At 36.3% G+C, this 18,034-nt stretch overlaps 1 protein-coding gene across 4 annotated transcripts in view; it reads left to right on the top strand.

Annotated features, from left to right (window-relative positions):
- The window catches only part of KATNAL1 (katanin catalytic subunit A1 like 1), an 80,542-nt gene that overhangs the window by 45,105 nt on the left and 17,403 nt on the right, over nucleotides 1-18,034 (top strand). For all 4 annotated transcript variants that reach the window (XM_047723059.1, XM_047723060.1, XM_047723062.1 and 1 more), the window contains exons 5-9: nucleotides 3,271-3,398; nucleotides 4,028-4,133; nucleotides 8,758-8,916; nucleotides 10,075-10,201; nucleotides 12,498-12,632. In XM_047723059.1, the coding sequence (XP_047579015.1) occupies nucleotides 3,271-3,398; nucleotides 4,028-4,133; nucleotides 8,758-8,916; nucleotides 10,075-10,201; nucleotides 12,498-12,632 (655 nt within the window). The remainder of the gene's footprint in view (nucleotides 1-3,270; nucleotides 3,399-4,027; nucleotides 4,134-8,757; nucleotides 8,917-10,074; nucleotides 10,202-12,497; nucleotides 12,633-18,034) is intronic.

Below are 18,034 nucleotides of genomic sequence, written 5' to 3'. Positions count from 1 at the left end.
GTTTTTAATTACTAATTAGTAATTCTGATGTTGGGTAGCTCACAACCTAACAAGAGCAATGATCCCTTTGTTAGAACTCATTGTCAGAAAATTATTTTGCTGATCTGAAATTTATATCTTTTGTTACTTTCAATTGGTCCTGGTTCTTTCTTTTGAAAGAACTACTAGAGGAAGTAGAGGTAAATAGGTCAGTTTGTCATGTGGCTCCATTAGAAGTCTCTAGTGTTCCTGATCCTCCTCTATATGATGTGGTTTTTGAATTTTTCATTGCCCTGGATATTCTTTTTGGTTGCAGTTCATTTGTCACTTGAAATGCAAGACCCAGAGCTAGTAACTGACTGTCTTCTACTTAATCTGCCGATGTGAGAAGACATGCGGTAAAATGTAAAAACCATTATTTGCGCTTTAGGCCAAATTGTGTCATTAATTGACTTTATATAATGTGTTAGTCACTAATTTTAGCCTCATTTTTTTTCACATAGTATTATTAGCCAATACTAATGAAAGATCATTAATAAACCTTTCTTGTTAAGGGTAATTTAGATGTTAGTAAAAAGATGCTAAAATATTTGCTTTAATGAGGAAAAAGGTCTGTTAGACTTCATGCTAAATATCAAATTCTTGCTACATTGACCTTTGTCAATTAATGTGAAAATCTAAGCAAAGATTTTTTTCTAAGATCATTTCAGTGTTGTTGTAGCTATCATTATTATTATTACTAGAAATTGTTCAGGTAATAATCTTGAGTGAGGTTATCTTTATTGCTTGAAAACTAAGTCTCTTTTAGGTATTACAGTTAATCTAGCTCATTAACCTGTATTTGTTATCCCTGTTCTAGTTTATTGGAGTATTTGTTACGAAAGATAATGATCACCCATTTTATTGATTTCCCAGTGTCACCAAATTACTTATTTTTAGTTTATCTAAATTTGTTTTTTAATAACCTCACCATTTTGACTTGGAAGAGTTCCTAGAATCGTTTTTGGAGTACTTAATTTGTATTCAAATCTCATCTCTACCTTTGATAATCTTTGGATTCTAGGGCAAGTCATTTGACTGGCTTACCCCACATTTCCTCTTCTGTGTATTGAACGGCTTGACCTTGAGCACTGTAACACAGGTTTTTCTTTCTCTGCTTCTGCTTCTATTCCATCCTTTTTCCACATGGTAGGTAGAAGGGTCATTTAAAGATTTAAATCAGATCCTGTCATTCCCTATTTAACATATTTCAGATATTTTCACGATACATTTAGAATAAAATCCAGACTCCCCACTGTGGCTCATAGGGGCCTGGGTGAGCTGGCCTCTGCCTGTCTCTCCAGTCTGTTTTATTTGTTCAGTTCTTAGCCACATGGACCACTCAGTGTTTTCATAGCATTTAACAGTTTATGTGTGTTTTTGTTTTGTTTACATGTTACTTGTTTCCCCTGCTAGACTAGATGCTCAGTGAGGGCAAATAGTGTATTTTCATTCACTGATAAAACCTAACACAATGAAATGTATTAGATAGATGCTCACATAATTATTCTTAAATCCTCTGGTTCTTACTACTTTGAGGTAATTGTACAGCTTTTTCTTTCCCTTGGCAGTGTTTATCATGTCTTCCCTACCACTTGGGAATTCATACTAAAATGGATGTCTGCTTATATTTTTTAACAATTTTTTAAGTCTCAAATTACAATGACTGTCCTATCATGGCATGTTAATAAGTCCCAGATATATCAGTTTCTGTTGCATTCTTTAGTTGATTTACTTCTAGAAGAGTTTTTAAAATGATTACAGGGAATTGCCAGTGATTTGTTTCAATGTGACTTCGTAGCCTTGTCCTACCTGTGTTGTAAAGTGTGATTCTAGGCTGAGCTTATTTTAAATATGTAGATATTATGTTTGTCGTGTTAAGTATGCCACAAATATACTCTTTATAGTGTCAATATTGGTATCTATCATCTGAAATATAAGAATCTTTATGAAAATTTAGCTTAATATTGTCACCATGCTACCCAGAAACAGTAAATTATTTGTTTTTCGGGTCAAGTCACCAAGAGTACTGTTTGGTCATTTACCTAGTGGCTTAATGAACTCAAGCATTTGCCCAAGGGGAGCCATTTAGTCCCCTGTCAGCACTTATGATCAAGCTTATGCTTAATCTCAGATGAAGTGTGGTAGGAGAGGTTCATTCTGTTCTCTCTTCAGATTTAAGCTTAGGAAATTCACACATTTTTTGACCACTTTCCCTTTCATTTTTGTATTAGACAGTAACTATGGGGCTGAAGCTCTAGAAGGATATTTGGCTCTGTCCCGTGGTTGAACTATCTGTAGCAACTGAGCGCATTTCATTTAAAGCTCTTCAAAGCTGAGTAAATCTTGGCAGAACCCCACAGAAACCAGAGCATGTAATTCTTTTTTAAAGCCACCATATTATTAAATAAAGAATTTGGGGTAAAGTATATTGCTTAGTGGTCTTAATAATACTGTTTAAAAAGGTCCTTTTACCATTATCATTACTGTGACTTTGTGATGTGGTCCAAGGACTTTACTGGGAGGAAATCCTGGGAGGTGCTAAGAGTAACAGGGAAAAAAGGCTTTGTAAGATGCAGATCAGAGTCCCAAGGCTTTCCTCATCTGTAGCCTCTTTCTTGGCTTTCATAGTTTCATAGGATTTGTAGTTTGTAAATCTCTTATTAAGCTTTAAGCTGACTCAGGCGTGAGGTGGTCTGATGTTGTGCCAAGGGCCTATGTTCGAGGAGTCAGAAAGAGGTGCATTAAAATCTCTACTCTGACATTTAATAATTGTAAACTTGATTAGGGTATTTTACCTGAGTTCCAGTTCCTCTATTTGTAAAAAAAAAATAAGGATAATAATAACTACCTTGTTGTGAGTATTAAATGAGATAATATATTTGTGATTTATTGCCATGTAGTAGGTTCTCAGTAAGTTAATGTTGTTTCTTCCTCTCCATTAATATTCTGTATATTCTTTGGTGGCACTGGAAATTCCCCGCATCCACAAACTAAGAAGTATCTAGCAAGGATCATTTTAGTTTTACTTGAAATTGTACCCCCAAGGAAGTAAATGTAAAGAAGTATGTAATAAAGTTCATCTGTTTCTGATGAAATAAACAGTTATGGCATTTGGGTAATCACAAAACAGTATCTTAAAATAATGAAAAGTTACTTTGAAATTATTACATTTTAATATCTTGAAAGCTCAATGATGTTAATTAAAATTATCTTCTTATTAACCAGTACTTTTTTAATATCTGTCTCCAGGGAAGGAAGAATATGCAAGATGGTGCGAGCGATGGTGAAATTCCTAAATTTGATGGTGCTGGGTATGATAAGGATCTGGTGGAAGCTCTAGAGAGAGACATTGTATCCAGGAATCCTAGCATTCATTGGTAAGTCTTTTAAGTTCTTGAATTAAAGCAGCAGAGGAAACAAGTTATTGGTTGGCCTAATGTCAGTCTTTTCTTATTATCCATGACTGTGCCTTCATCCATAGTAAATGCATGTGTAGGATTGACAGGACAGTTCTTCTTTCAAAAGCTAACCAAGTCATTTTACATGTTAACTTGATGTTGACATAACTGACAAAGGTTGTTAATTCAATAACATGTCCTAATTAGGGACGCCTGGATGGCCCAGTGTCTGCCTTCAGCTCAGGTCATGTCCTGGGATCGAGTCCTATATCGGGGCTCAGCTCAGGTCATGACTTGGGATCGAGTCCTATACTGGGGCTCCTTGCTCAGCAGGGAGCCTGCTTCTCCCATTTACCGGCCTTTGCCGGCTCTGACTGCTGCTCTTCCTACTTGTGTTCTCTCTCTCTCTGATGAATAAAATCTTAAAAAGAAGCAAGCATGTCCTAATTAATAACTACAGTATGTTTTCACTGGTCATTTTATGCAATATTAATTAAAATAATGTTCTTAATATACTAATTTCATAAAAAATTATTTAAAAAAAATTAGTATTGACCATAAGTCAAAGGTGTCCATGAATAAACATGAAACTTTGCTCTCTTGCAAAGGGATGACATAGCAGATCTGGAAGAAGCTAAGAAGTTGCTAAGAGAAGCTGTTGTTCTTCCTATGTGGATGCCTGACTTTTTCAAAGGGATTAGACGGCCATGGAAGGTGAGCATTTATTAGAATAAAATAGGTTTAAAGATGATGCTTGCGTGATAATGAATGACAGCACCGTGGTTTCTTTATGTGTTTGTTAACCAAGTTGGTAAAGGTTAGAGGAGGTTTGTGTACCCTCTTAACGCCTGGATTTGAATTTGTAGTTGAGGTGTGTTGCTTCTCAGAGGAACAGAATGTTGAAACTACAGTTTTCAGTTAAGTCACTGCCCTCAGGTTTGCTGGGCTAGGGATTAGCTTTAAAAATTTTCTAGATGTCTGTTTCTGCAAATAAGTTAACAAGCAAATTAAATAGTAGATAGTCTTATAGAATAAGTATTTGATCAAATAAATACCTTTCTGAAAGTTGGCATATTTCTCACTAATTAATTGTTTTGATCACTTTGTTTAGGCTGGTATTATTCTTAGACCTGCCCTCTACTGTAGAGTAAAAAGCCTGCTCAGGGCTATTCCTAAATCCATTGTTTTTATTTTAGCATATTAAAATACCCTTCTAACAATGACTGCCTGGAACTTTTTTGGTCTCAGTCACAGGCAGAGGCTTCCTTTAGTCTGCTCAGTAGACTGTGAAGTAAAACCATGATCTTGCTCTGCCCTTCTGAATTAGCTAGGAAGGTTTGTTTCTCTTCTCAGGATCTCTTCCTCTTTTGACACGCCTAAAAGTAAAGAGGAGGAGAGATTTTATATTTACACAAATAGCTTGGAATACTCATGGCATTTTGATTGTCTTCTATAACTTAAACACTTTTATAGACTAGTATAGATTTACCTAATTTTGGTAATATATTACCGTACATTTCCTCTGTATTATAACTTATAAAAACAATACTTAAAAGAGAGAAAAAAGTCTTAAAATAGCTGTTTATAGGAGTTTTAAGACAGCAAGGTAGGTGTAACCCCCCTATCATGATGAGTCCTGTAAGTCTTTACCAGGAAGGTGATTTGCACATGTAGAAAATCACATTGGCTGGCAGTAGTCGAGCTGAACAACAGGACCTGCACAAAGGCATTTGCTATTTGATTATGAAAAATGGGTGGATTTGTGAGGGATGTTTAAAAGGTAAATGATAACATTATGACTGAATGTTTATAGAGAGAGAGCACGAGTTGTATGACTCTCAAATTCCAGTCTTGAATTGAAGGAGTATGCAATTACTTCTGACACCAGTGACCCCAAACTGAGCCAAACCTTACACATTGAAGGCACTTTCTGTGGGACTACCCTCCTTTCAGATGCCACATGCAAACTTGGGCATCCCCAGGTCACCCTCATTTCTGGCCAGCTGGCTATAAATTTGGGGACCCCCTTAGGTTTCATAATTTTCTGGAATGACTCACAGAACTTAATAAAGCATTGTACTTAGAATAACAGGTTTAATGTAGCAAAATGAGGCAAATCAGAACTAGCCCAAGGAAGAAATGCATAGGGTAAGATCTGTAAGGAGGCTGAAAGTGAAGCTTCTGTTTTCTGCCCATAGAATTAGGATGCTGTGGGTGTGTGACAGTACATAGAATAGTGCTAACAGGGAAGCTCACTCCAGCTCCAGTGTCCAGAGCTTTTATTGAGGTTTCACCACATAGTCATGATTGATTGAATCACTGCCCATGTGTCTCAGTCTCCAGTCACCCTTCTTTCTCTAGGTCTGGTTGATATTGTACAGCTCAAGGTCCCAGCCCTCTAATCCCATGGTTGGTTTTTCTGGGAAGGTCAGCTACCGTCTTGAATCATCTCATTAGCATAAACTATACAGGGGCCCACTGTGAGTCACCTCAGCATAAAATTCATGGTTCAAGTGAACAACAGAGCACTCCTGTCACTTTGGAAATTCCAGGGATTTATAATCTACCTCCCAGGAACTGGGGGAAAAGACCAGCCAAATTCTTTATTATACAGTACTGTGAACTATGTATGAACTGATACTGGAAATTGAGAAGATGAACAGGTTTAAATAGAAACAAAATATGTTTAGATAAATACTCAGCAATAATTGGAAGTAGAGTTCTGGAGTTTAGGATAGAATTTGAATTTAAATTAAAATAATAATATGGGTGTGGATGAGATTGTTCAGGGAGGTCTATAAAGGAAAAAGAGTAAGAAGCTTGGTTGCTTTGAGAATATAGAGGCAGGGAAGGAGGAAAGCTGAAAGGCACTGAAGAGAGTCATAAGTAGGAGGAGTGTCAGGGAAGAACAGTGTCCTAGAACTAATAGAAGGTGAAGACTTTCAGGAAGAAGGGAATGAACCTCAGGTATCAGCACCATCAGAGGTCAGAGAGAAGGACAGAAGATAAAAGTTGAAAACTGACCATTGGATTAGTAAATTAGGTCGTTTTAGTGAATTAATGGAGGCAGAAGTCAGATTGTAGCTCATAAAGAAAAAATAGTGAGCATGAACCATTTAAGAAGATTGGCTGAGAAGGGAAGAAGTAGATAGTAGCTAAAGGGTTTGTAAGGTCAAGCAAAGGATTTTTTCTTTTTTAAACAGGACAGATTTAAGTATGTTTATATACTGAGGGAAGGAGCCAGCAGAGAAGTAGATACAGGAAATAGAGGAGATATTGGAAATTAACTCTTACTGGAGGTGGCCACATGAAAGACATTACAGGAACTGAGAGGGACATTAGAGAAATAATGAATTTTGCTATAGCTGTGCTTATACCATTAGTTGTTTGTACAGTTTACAAAATATCCATCTCATGCACAGCTACAAGTTTCTTGGAAAGCAAAAAATTTTTTATATAAGTAGTGTTTCAAATCCTCTTTCTAGGTGTCAGAATTCTATACCTAGTGTTATCTTTAAGAATAAAGCTGTTGGGGGGCGCCTGGGTGGCTCAGTGGGTTAAGCCGCTGCCTTCAGCTCGGGTCATGATCTCAGAGTCCTGGGATCAAGCCCCGCATCGGGCTCTCTGCTCGGCAGGGAGCCTGCTTCCTCCTCTCTCTCTGCCTGCCTCTCTGCCTACTTATGAGCTCTCTGTCAAATAAATAAATAAAATCTTAAAAAAAAAAAAAAAAAGAATAAAGCTGTTGGTTATTTTATCACCGAAAAATGGGTTTATTTAGGAATAGCAGAGAATTGCAATTTGGGACACATAGGCTATGGCAGAACCATACGCAAGTTTGGAGAGCCAAGGAGAAGAACATTTTTATAGAGGAAAGGGGAAATTGGGAGGGATGTAATAAAAGAAAAAATCTATTGGAGTAAAGTGTGAGGCTAAAGTGTAGTGATTTTTCATTGGCTGGGTTTTGACAGTCTCCCATTGGTTTTGACACTCTCTCATTGTTGCCACGGGGAGGAGAAAAACCTTTCTTCCTCATGCCTGGCTGGTAAAGTATCTAATGTAGTGTATGTAGACTTGTAAGGCTGGTCTCTTCCAGTAGGGTTTGCAATTGACTAAGAGTTGTAGGGCACAAGAGCTCCCCCTTCTGGCCTTGCAGCTCTATTTTAAAGGCGTTTTCCTTTCTTTAATTTTCACACTAGGAAAGGGTTTGGACAGTTTCTGAATTTGGAAACTTTATGTGTGCATAGATTTCAAAGTTTAAATCCCCAGAAGCTTATTAAACTAAATTAATAAATGGAACAGAATTCTTTCAAAGATCACCAACCAATATACAAAAGAAATGTAGTGTTAACTATGTATTTGAATTTCCATTGGAAGAAGAAAATACTGAGTATTGAATATCCAGTAGTCTTCAACACCAGAGGATTGGTGTTCTTGAATAACTTTTACTCCTTATTGATTTATTTTTACAGAAGAATTTTGTATGTTGTCAAAGGTAAGTAACTAAGATTTAGTTTTTAGTTTGTGTTTAGTAGTTCTTTCATCAGTATCTATTTTATATGAACTGTTAATTGTCTAGCACATTAAGCTGATAAAATGCTAGCTGAATTGATTATGCTTGAATTGCCACTGGATTTTAGTTACCTTATTAACTAATAAGTGGATCTCTCCTTTTTTTTTTTTTTTTGGAAGATTTTATTTATTTATTTGTCAGAGAGAGAGAGAGAGAGAAAGTGCATGCGCAAGCGCAGAAGCAGGCAGAGGGGGAGAGAGAAGCAGGCTCCCTGCCGAGCAAGGAGCCTGATGTGGGACTCCATCCCAGGACCCTGGGATCATGACCTGAGCGGAAGGCAGCGGCTTAACCAACTGAGCCACCTGGGCATCCCGGATCTCTACTTTTGATTAAAACTGTGTATTATGTGTTGTGGAAGACAGGTTTTGTCCCTTAGGAGGTCAAGGAATATGTGGTAGAAAATATCTTACTTTCATTATGTTTAAACAGAGTCATCACTGTTAAGCCATGCTCAAGACTACACATACTTATGTTCTTCCAACTTTAAGAAAATTGGGTAGGTTCTTTCTCAATGTATCAGAAGATTTCTTATTGCCTGGGCCTTTTGTTAGCCCATCTCTAAGTGCCTCTGATTTGAGACATTTTGTGAAATCAGTCATTCTTTTAAATCTATGAAATGATACTTATGTCAAATACACTGTGATTTTACTGTGACAGTTGAGTTAATCTTTTGATGGGAAAATTTTTATGTACATCAATAGCTGATGATACCTTACAAGAATGCATTTTAATCTGCTAAAACATTTAATACATCTTTTGAAATTTCAGGGTGTACTGATGGTTGGACCCCCAGGCACCGGTAAGACTATGCTAGCTAAAGCTGTTGCCACTGAATGTGGCACAACATTCTTCAATGTTTCCTCTTCTACACTGACATCTAAATATAGAGGTGAATCTGAGAAGTTAGTCCGTCTGTTGTTTGAAATGGTGAGTGATGATATTTTCAGATTTCAAAGAACTGATTGTGTAGGCAAATGATACCCCTTTTACATCCATTCGTCTAGGGAGTCTGTTTTTAAAGATTTTTATTTATTTATTTGACAGAGAGAGATCACAAGTAGGCAGAGAGGCAGGCGGGCGGGGGGAGCAGGCTCCCTGCTGAGCAGAAAGCCCAATGCAGGCATGATCCCAGGACCCTGAGACCATGGCCTGAGCTGAAGGCAGAGGCTTAACCCACTGAGCCACCCAGGCGCCCCAGGAATCTGTTTTTAAAAGGGCAAATGGAGATGTAGTTGAACAGTTCCATCTTGACACATGAGTAAGGTATGGGGTGGTGGGTTTTGTGGAGTAGTTGATGTGTTTTCAGTGTATCTTTCTCTTTGAGGTAAGAGAAAGCCCTTTGGCATCCTATCCAGTAAGGGTGGAAGACACTTTAGAAATGTGTGTGGTTTGATTTTTCTGGATTTCTTTTTCTTTTCTTTCTTTTTTTTTTTTTTAAGATTTTATTTATTTATTTGATAGAGACACAGTGAGAGAGGAAACATACGCAGGAGGAGTGGGAGAGGGTGAAGCAGGCTTCCCACTGAGCAGGGAGCCCGATGCAGGGTTTGATCCCAGGACCCTGGGATCATGACCTGAGCCTAAGCCAGAAGCTTAACAATAGAGCCAGCCACCTAGGCTTCCTGATATTTCTGGATTTCTAATGAGCTGGTTGAGCAGAGTATATTTTAGTATTTAATTTAAAAATCAGAAGTTGATCTGTCATAAAAGTTTGTTCTTTTTTCGGAAGGGACTTGCAGTAGTTATTTAAGAATATATATTTGAAGATGGAGATTGATAATTTATCTTTAAGAAGATTTATATTATGGAAATTTTCAAACACAAAAGTTAGTACAAAAATAGTACTATGAATCCCCATGTTTCTGTCACCCACCTTCACCAACCATCTAACTTTTATTTTTAGAAATTTCCATTTTCTGATATAAATGATTTAATCTCTGTCAGTAGCCAAACGGTGGCAATAAAGCAGTAAGAAATTTCTGCTCTTTTTTTAAAAGCATTGTTTTAGGAGGAGGAAATGGCACTTAAAAATTCAGATTATTTTGAGTTCATTGAATGGTTGCTTTAAAATGTTTTTTTACAAAGGCTAGATTTTATGCGCCGACCACGATCTTCATCGATGAGATAGATTCTATCTGTAGTCGAAGAGGAACCTCTGATGAACATGAGGCAAGTCGCAGAGTCAAGTCTGAACTACTCATTCAGATGGATGGTAATTGATATTTAATTACTGTCCCCAAACTGTTACATTTCCTTTGTGAATTTTGGGTCGATTCATACTGTGGAAATTCTCAGTGAGTGGACTGGAAGGCAGCCTGAATTTATTTGTAATCATTAGTTCATCCACCTGCTTGTTCAGTTTGTTCATGCACTCGGATAGCATTTACTGCAAGTGTGTTATGAATCACATGCCATTTCAGGTTCCGAGGTTACAAAGAAAAGGAATGTCATGGCCGGTAAGGATCTTACTAGGACTGCAGAGGTTTCAGAGTTGTGGTCCAGGGCCCCAGGGGTCTTTATGGCCCTTTTAAAAGATTTGTGAAGGCTAAACCATTTTCATGATAAAATCAAGACATTATTTGCCCTTTTTCACTCTCAGCCTCTCACGAGAATACAGTGGAGTGTTTCAGAGGCTGGAAGACATTTGGGATGTCATAATAGATGGAAAGCAGCAGCAGATAGGAGAATCCAGCTGTTCTCTGTTGAATCAGACATTAAGGAGATTTACAAATGTAAGAAGATGCCATTCTTCTTACTAAATTTGTTTTTTTGGTTTTGAAAATCGTAGTTATTTTTCATAAAATGTTAGTTATATTAACAAAGAATAGATTTGTTACTTTAAAATGGATTAATACATTTAAAAATTCTCAGTTTTAATTTCTAATGGTAAGTATTGATAGATGTATTATTCCACACACACAGAAGCTCTTTGGAGCTCAGTAATTTTTTTTTTTAAGAGTACAAACAGATCCTGAAGCCAAAAACTAGAACCACTGATCTAGTTGGGAAGCAGGCAACTTAACAATAATGCATTTTAAAATTGTGTGGTAGAACTAATCTGGGTGTGGTGAAAACACAGGAGGAAATATACCACCCAGACTAAGGGAGTCATGGAAGGAAACAGTGGAGTTGGGCTTTGAAACTTTGGTAGAAGTTATTCAGACAAAGAAATGGCAATGAAGGAAGAGAGTGGTGGGTCAGAACTGCCTTTAGAGGTTTATTACTCTGGTAGTTGTGTGGCAAATGTAAAATGTGTTTAAAAAAAAAAAATCCAGAATGTGTTGTTTGGAAATAGCTATGGTTCTACAGCAACTGTGGATACTTATGAATACTTACCGTGTGTGTTGTATACATTGCCAGGCACTGCAGGCATGAGTGAAACAGAGTAGTATGAGTCCTTGCCCTCCATGAGTTTATCATTTTAGTTTCTGCTAAAGTATGAGAGAAAGAAGTGACTATGTTATACTTTGGGGGAGGGATCTAGAGGAGAAACACATTAGATGTTTCAAAAATATCACTGACTATAAATTTAGCTGAATTTCATCAAGGGGTGTTTGTGACTGTTGATTATTAATTGGATAGCTTGATTTTTGGTGATAATGACTGAAACAGGAGTGAGTAATAATTTGTCAAGGAAATACGGTATTGAAATGGATTGCTTTAAATTCAGTACCTCGTTAAGCCAGGCCACAACTAGAAACTCTTAGCAATAAAGTTTTTGAGTTTTTTATGTGTTTGTTGTTGTTCTTGTTACTGCACATTTTCTGGAGTTCCCATTGTGTAACCTGAAACTTTTTTTTTTTTTTGCTGTTTCCAATTTTTTTTTTTTTTTAATTTTATTTTTTATAAACATATATTTTTATCCCCAGGGGTACACGTCTGTGTGACCTGAAACTTTTTATTCTAAAACTTTAATTCTGAAAAAGTAGACTCAAGGTATTTGTGTTTGGTTTGATATAAAAAGAAAAGATCTTTTCAGTAGTGACTGATTATTAGGTTCTTTCTCAGATTTTTTATTTTTTCCAAGTCACTTAGAAGTATGAAGGGTAAAATTATTGCAGTATGCCCTGCCATATTATGATTGCACGCTAGTACATTAGCAAATGTGAACCTTCTTCTGTTCTTCCTTCTTGAGAAAATAAATTAGACTAACAGCTAAAATAAAATTTTTTTGAGGGACTTCATGATTTGAAAAAGGAATAAAACAGCATGATCTCCCATGCCTTTTCTTTTCAGAGCAACTATACTCTCATTTTCTTACAGGAAAAAAGAAGGTTTTTCTTACTGGATTAGACTCCTGTAATAGATTATATGAATTCTATTACCTCCTTGTTTTATAGTCATCTGTTGATGTGTCTGGTTCTGCTACCATACAGAGGTCAGAAGGACTGCATTATTTTCATCACTGAGCATATGACAAAGCCTCTGGCAGATGTTTAGAAATGTTGTTGAATGAGAGAATAAAGGACTGTAAGAAAAATGCCTTCTTTCCCCTTTATTGTGTATAGGAGTTGGAGGAGCTTTAGAGAATGATGATCCTTCCAAAATGGTTATGGTATTGGCTGCTACTAATTTCCCATGGGACATTGATGAAGCTCTGAGAAGGAGACTAGAAAAAAGGATATATATACCTCTCCCAACAGGTATGATGCCTGCCTTTTACTATATCTAAATGTTGGGTTTTTCCATTTACTTCCTGTTACCTTTTTCTGTTTCTGTAAGTTTTTAATTCTTTAGCATTCTGCTTAAAGTTTATAGCATCACAAAACAATTTGTAGTAGATGGAAAAAGAGGCCACAGTAGTACTCCACTGAAGTTCCTTACATTTCAGAGCAGTATTCATGTTAATAAGTTTGATAGGATATCCAAAGTTTTACTTTTAAATTTAAAGTCCTCATTAAATTTTTTTTTTTTTTTTTTTTTTTTAAATGAGAAAGTGAGCAAAGCCAGGGGGAAGTGGCAGGCCGAGGGAGAAGCAGGCTTCCTGCTGAGCAAGGAGCCCGATGTGAGATTTGATCCCAGGACCTTAGGATCATGACCTGAGCTGAGGGTCGCTTAACCGGCTGAACCACCCAGGTGTCCCATAAAGTCCTCATTAAATCTAAAATAAAGACTAAAAATAAAGATCTCTTGGTATTTTCTTAAAAATATGCTGCTTTGAGAAATATAACTTCATCCTATCGATGACTTGAACTTTTCATAAGTGACTACTTTTCTTTTCATATTGAAATAAAATATATATGGAATTGAATGGATAAACCATAAGTGTATAATTTGGTGAGTTTTGACAAGTGAATACCCCTCTTTAATCAATACCTTACTCAAGATGTAAGATATTCTGCCCCATGGAAGTTTCTATGTGCCTCCTACCAGTTAATTCAAACCCTCAATAGGTATTACCTTTCCTGATTTTTATCACCATAGATTAGTTTTACCTATTATTAAATTTCATATAAATGGAATCATAACGTGTACTCTTGTGTGTCTATTACTTTCACTCAACATAATGTTTTGAGACTCATCCATATGGTTACATGTATTGGTAGTTTATTCTTGGTAGGATTATGTCACAATTTATTTCTTTTTTGATGGACATTGGAGTTATTTCTAGCTTGGGGCTATTATGAATGAAGCTATAAATATTCTTGTACAAATCTTTTTATGGATGAATGTTTTCTATTCTTTTGGGTAATATGGCTAATAGAATAGAATGAGTGGGTCCTCGGGTACCCAAACTGTTTTCCTAAGTAGTTGTACCATTTTACACTTTCACCATAAACAAATGAGAATTCCAGTATTTTCCTATCTTTGCCAGCATTTGGTATAGTCAATACTACTAAATCTGAAATACTATCTCATTATGTCTTTAAATTGCATTTCTCTGGTGATTGATGGTGTGGAGTGCCTTTTTGTGTACCTCTTGGTCATTAGTATATCTTTTGTGCAGTGTCTTTTCAAGTCCTTTGCTCAGTTTTCAATTGGTTTATTTGTTGTTTTATTAATGCTGTATAATTCTTCATCAGGTACATGCATTGTGAATATTTTCCTCCAGTTTGGTTTGCCTTTCAATTTTCTTTATGATGTCTATTGATAAGCAAAAGTTTTAATTTTGGTGATGTTCTTTTGTCAAGTTTTTCTTTTATGTATAGCACTTGTAGTGTCTTAGGAAATCTTTGCTTACCCCAAAGGGCAAAGGTTTTCTCCTGTTTTTCTCTTAGAAACTATGGTTAAATCTATGATCCATCTTGAAGTAATTTTGTGTATGTAGTATTGGAGATTGAACTTCATTTTTTTCCATGTATGTATATATGTACATATATATACATATACATATACATATACATATATATACATATATATATACACACATACACATATATATGTGTAGAGAGAGAGGAAGAGTTATTCTAGCACTACTTGTTAAAAGGATTTTTCTTTTTCCATTGAGTTATTTTGGCACCTTTGTTGAAAATTATTTTGCTGTGTATGTGTGGGTTCTATTTCTCAGTTTTCTGTTCTGTTCCATTGATTTAAAAAAAGAAAGTATAGGGTTATCTAATCAGGTTATCTATTTTTTCTTCCTCTTTTTTTTTTCCCCCCAAGATTTTTCATTTGTTTATTTGGCAGAGAAAGAGACAGTGAGAGAGGGAACACAAGCAGGTGGAGTGGGGAGTGGGAGAGAGAGAAGCAGGCTTCCCACTGAGCAGGGACCTGATGCAGGGCTCGATCCCAGGACCCTGGGGTCATGACCTGAGCCAAAGGCAGACACTTAACGACTGAGCCACCCAAGGTGCCCCTATTTTTTTTTTAATATTTATTTATTTGATTTAGAGAGAGAGAGAGAGAGAGAGAGCAGGGGTAGGAGGGGCAGAGGGAGACAGAAACTCCCAAGCAGACTCCCTGCTGAGTGCAGAGCCTGATGTGGAGTTCAGCTTCATGACCCTGAGATCAGGACCTGAGCCAAAACTAAGAGTTGGGTACTTAACCAACTGCACTGTCCAGGTGCCACTCTGTTTTTCCTTAAGTAAGCTTTGTCTTTCAAAGAATTTGTCCATTTCTTCTAAGTTTCAAATTGGGATTTGACCTAATAGAAACGTACAAGCTGACTAAAGGGTTTATGTGAGGCTTTTGATTTCCTGTCTGATTCTGGAGCCTGAAGTCCATAGTGAGGGCAATCAGGAAGAGAAGATGAAGTGGTGGAAACAAGGACAAATTATTTAACCTGGGAACCCCATGAAAATAGACTGGAACCCATATTGGGCTTCTGAGACTCCCAACTTTGAGGATTGGGGTGTCCGATTATAACAGCATTAAATATACACATGGCTAAGGAGTCAAAAAAGTTGAAAGAGGAAATCTGGCAGAACCTTCTCCATACTAGCAGTCTAAGCCAGTGACAGTATGCTTGAGCTGCAAATGCACTTCATGTGCTGAACTTTCTGAGTTGATTCATTTCTGCTGTTCAGATTTCACCCATAATGACATGTGGTCCACACTGAACCTGAGCTATGCAATGTGAATGCTGGGGAGTGAAATTACAGCTTAAGTTGACATACTACAAATCTACATACCTTATTTTCTTCTTGTCTATAGAATCTACAGTAATGCCTCCGTTTTCATTCCTAAAATTGGTCATTTGTATTTTATCTCTATTATTCTTTATCATCTTGCTAGAGATTTATCAATATTATTAATCTTTTCAAAAACCCAGTTTTTTGCTTTGTAATTTTTCTGTTGCCTATTTTTTTTTTTAAGATTTTATTTATTATTTGAAAGAGCAAGAGAGCACAAGCTGGGGTAGTAGTAGAAGGCAAGGGAGAAAGAGGCTCTCCTCTGAGCAGGGAGCCCCATGTGGAGTTCAGTCCCAGGACCCTGGGATCACGACCTGAGCTGAAGGCAGATGCTTAAACATCTGAGCCACTCAGGTGCCCCATCTGTTGCCTATTTCATTGACATTTTTTTCTCTTATTTTTATTATTTCTCTGTTATACTTTGAGTATAATCTTTTCTTTTTCTAAGTTAGAAGCTTATACTATTGATTTTAAAGTTTTTTTTTTTTTTAATATAAACATCTAAAGCTGTAAATTTCTCTTTATGCACTGCCTTGGCTTTATCCCATAGATTTTGCTATAGCATATTTTCTTTACTCTTCAGTTAGAAATCTAATTTTCCTTTTTTTATTTCTAACTTAATTCCATTCTAGTCAAGGACTACTCTGTAGAATGTCAGTTTTTAAGGTTTATTGAATTTATTCTTTAGCATATAGTCTTTTTTGGTACATGTTTATTCTGTACTTGTTGATTATAATATTCTATAGTTGTTGGTCAGATCAAGTTAGTGTGATAGTATTGTTCCAATCTTTTAGATTCTTATTTTTTTACTGTTTTTTTTTTTAACCAATTACAGAGAGTGGGTTGTTAAACTCTTCAAGTATTATTGTGAATTTGTTTATTGTTTGCTTTAATTCTGTCATTGTTTGCTTTATGCATTTTGAAGTTCATTAGGTACATAGACAGTTACTGGTATATCTTCTTTGTCCTTCTACCATTATGAAATGTCTTTATCTCTGGTTAGACCCTTTGACTTGATGTTTACTTTTGATGTTACCATAGCCTCACCATCTTTCTTTTGCTTATCGTTTGTTTGATATATCTGCTTTCTTCCTTGAGTTTTCACCCTGTCCTTAAATTTGCAGTGCAGTTCTTGTAGATAGCATATAATTGGGCCTGGCTATTTATCCGTTTATTTCTTCTTTTTAATTGGTATATTTGGTCCATTTAAATACAATGTAATCATTGATATGGGTGTGTTTAAATGTGCCATCTTGTTATTTTCCCTTTTGTTTCTCTGTACCTCTTTTCCTAATTTCTTTTGATAATTCACTATTTTTTAGTATCCACTTTAATTCCTTTAATGAATGTTTACCTGTACCCTTTTTTTTTTTTTTAGCAGTTGATCTAGGAATTAACAGTATGCATCTATCACTTTTCACAGTTGACTTAAAGTGTACTATTTCATGTAAAATGTAAGAACTGTTTGCCTCCCCCCCACCAAGCCTTTGTGCAATTTTGTCATGTGTTTTATACCTACATTCATATAGATCCCACAATATAATGAGATTTAAATTATCAGTTTAAACTTCAACCAAGAGGGCACAAAAAAGTAGTGTTTTCTGTTTGCCTACATATTTAATACCCGCACTGCTCTGTTTTTCTATCTTAAGGTCCAGATTTCCATCTGGGTTCATCTCCCATTTTTCCAGAAGAGTTCCTTTAATATTTCTTCTAGTTAAGATCTGCCAGCATCAAGTTCAGTTTTTGTTATATGAAGTGTCTTTCTTTCACCCTTATTTCTGAAGGATATTTTTAATAAATCCAGGTTAGAAAAGGTTTTTTGTTTTGTTTTTTTCTTTCATTACTTATAAAGATGTCACTTTGGGGGGGCCTGGGTGGCTCAGTGGATAAAAAGCCTCTGCCTTCAGCTCAGGTCATGGTCCCAGGGTCCTGGGATCGAGCCCCACATCGGGCTCTCTGGTCTGCAGGGAGCCTGCTTCCTCCTCTCTCTCTCTCTGCCTGCCTCTCTGCCTACTTGTGATCTCTGTCTGTCGAATAAATAAGTAAAATCTTAAAAAAAAAAAAAAAGATGTCACTTTGTCATCTGGCCTCCACTGGTTTCTGATGTGAGGTCCACTGTCATTCACACCATTGTATGTAATGTATCTCTTCCTTTCTGGCTATTGTTTTTTTAAAATCAACTTCATTGAAAAACGATTTATCTATAGAAAGCTTTATCCACTTAAAATTTGCTGATTTTGACATACAAGCCATGAAACCATACCACAATCAGAATGCAGGATATATCTTTCATCCTGAAATGATTTCTTGTGTCCCTTTGCAGCCCATTCTTCTTTGGGGCATTCTTTGGGACTGTTATAAATTTGCTGTCAACATTCATGTTCAATTCTTTGTGTGAACATATGTTTTCAGTTCTCCTGGATAAATACCTAGGAGTGAGATAACTGGGTCATGTGGTAGTATATGTTTAT

The sequence above is a fragment of the Lutra lutra genome, chromosome 3, assembly GCF_902655055.1.
Source record: "Lutra lutra chromosome 3, mLutLut1.2, whole genome shotgun sequence".
NCBI classification, from domain to species: domain Eukaryota; kingdom Metazoa; phylum Chordata; class Mammalia; order Carnivora; family Mustelidae; genus Lutra; species Lutra lutra.
Note: the sequence above shows the minus strand (reverse complement) of the source record. Positions and strands in the feature narration are given on the sequence as shown.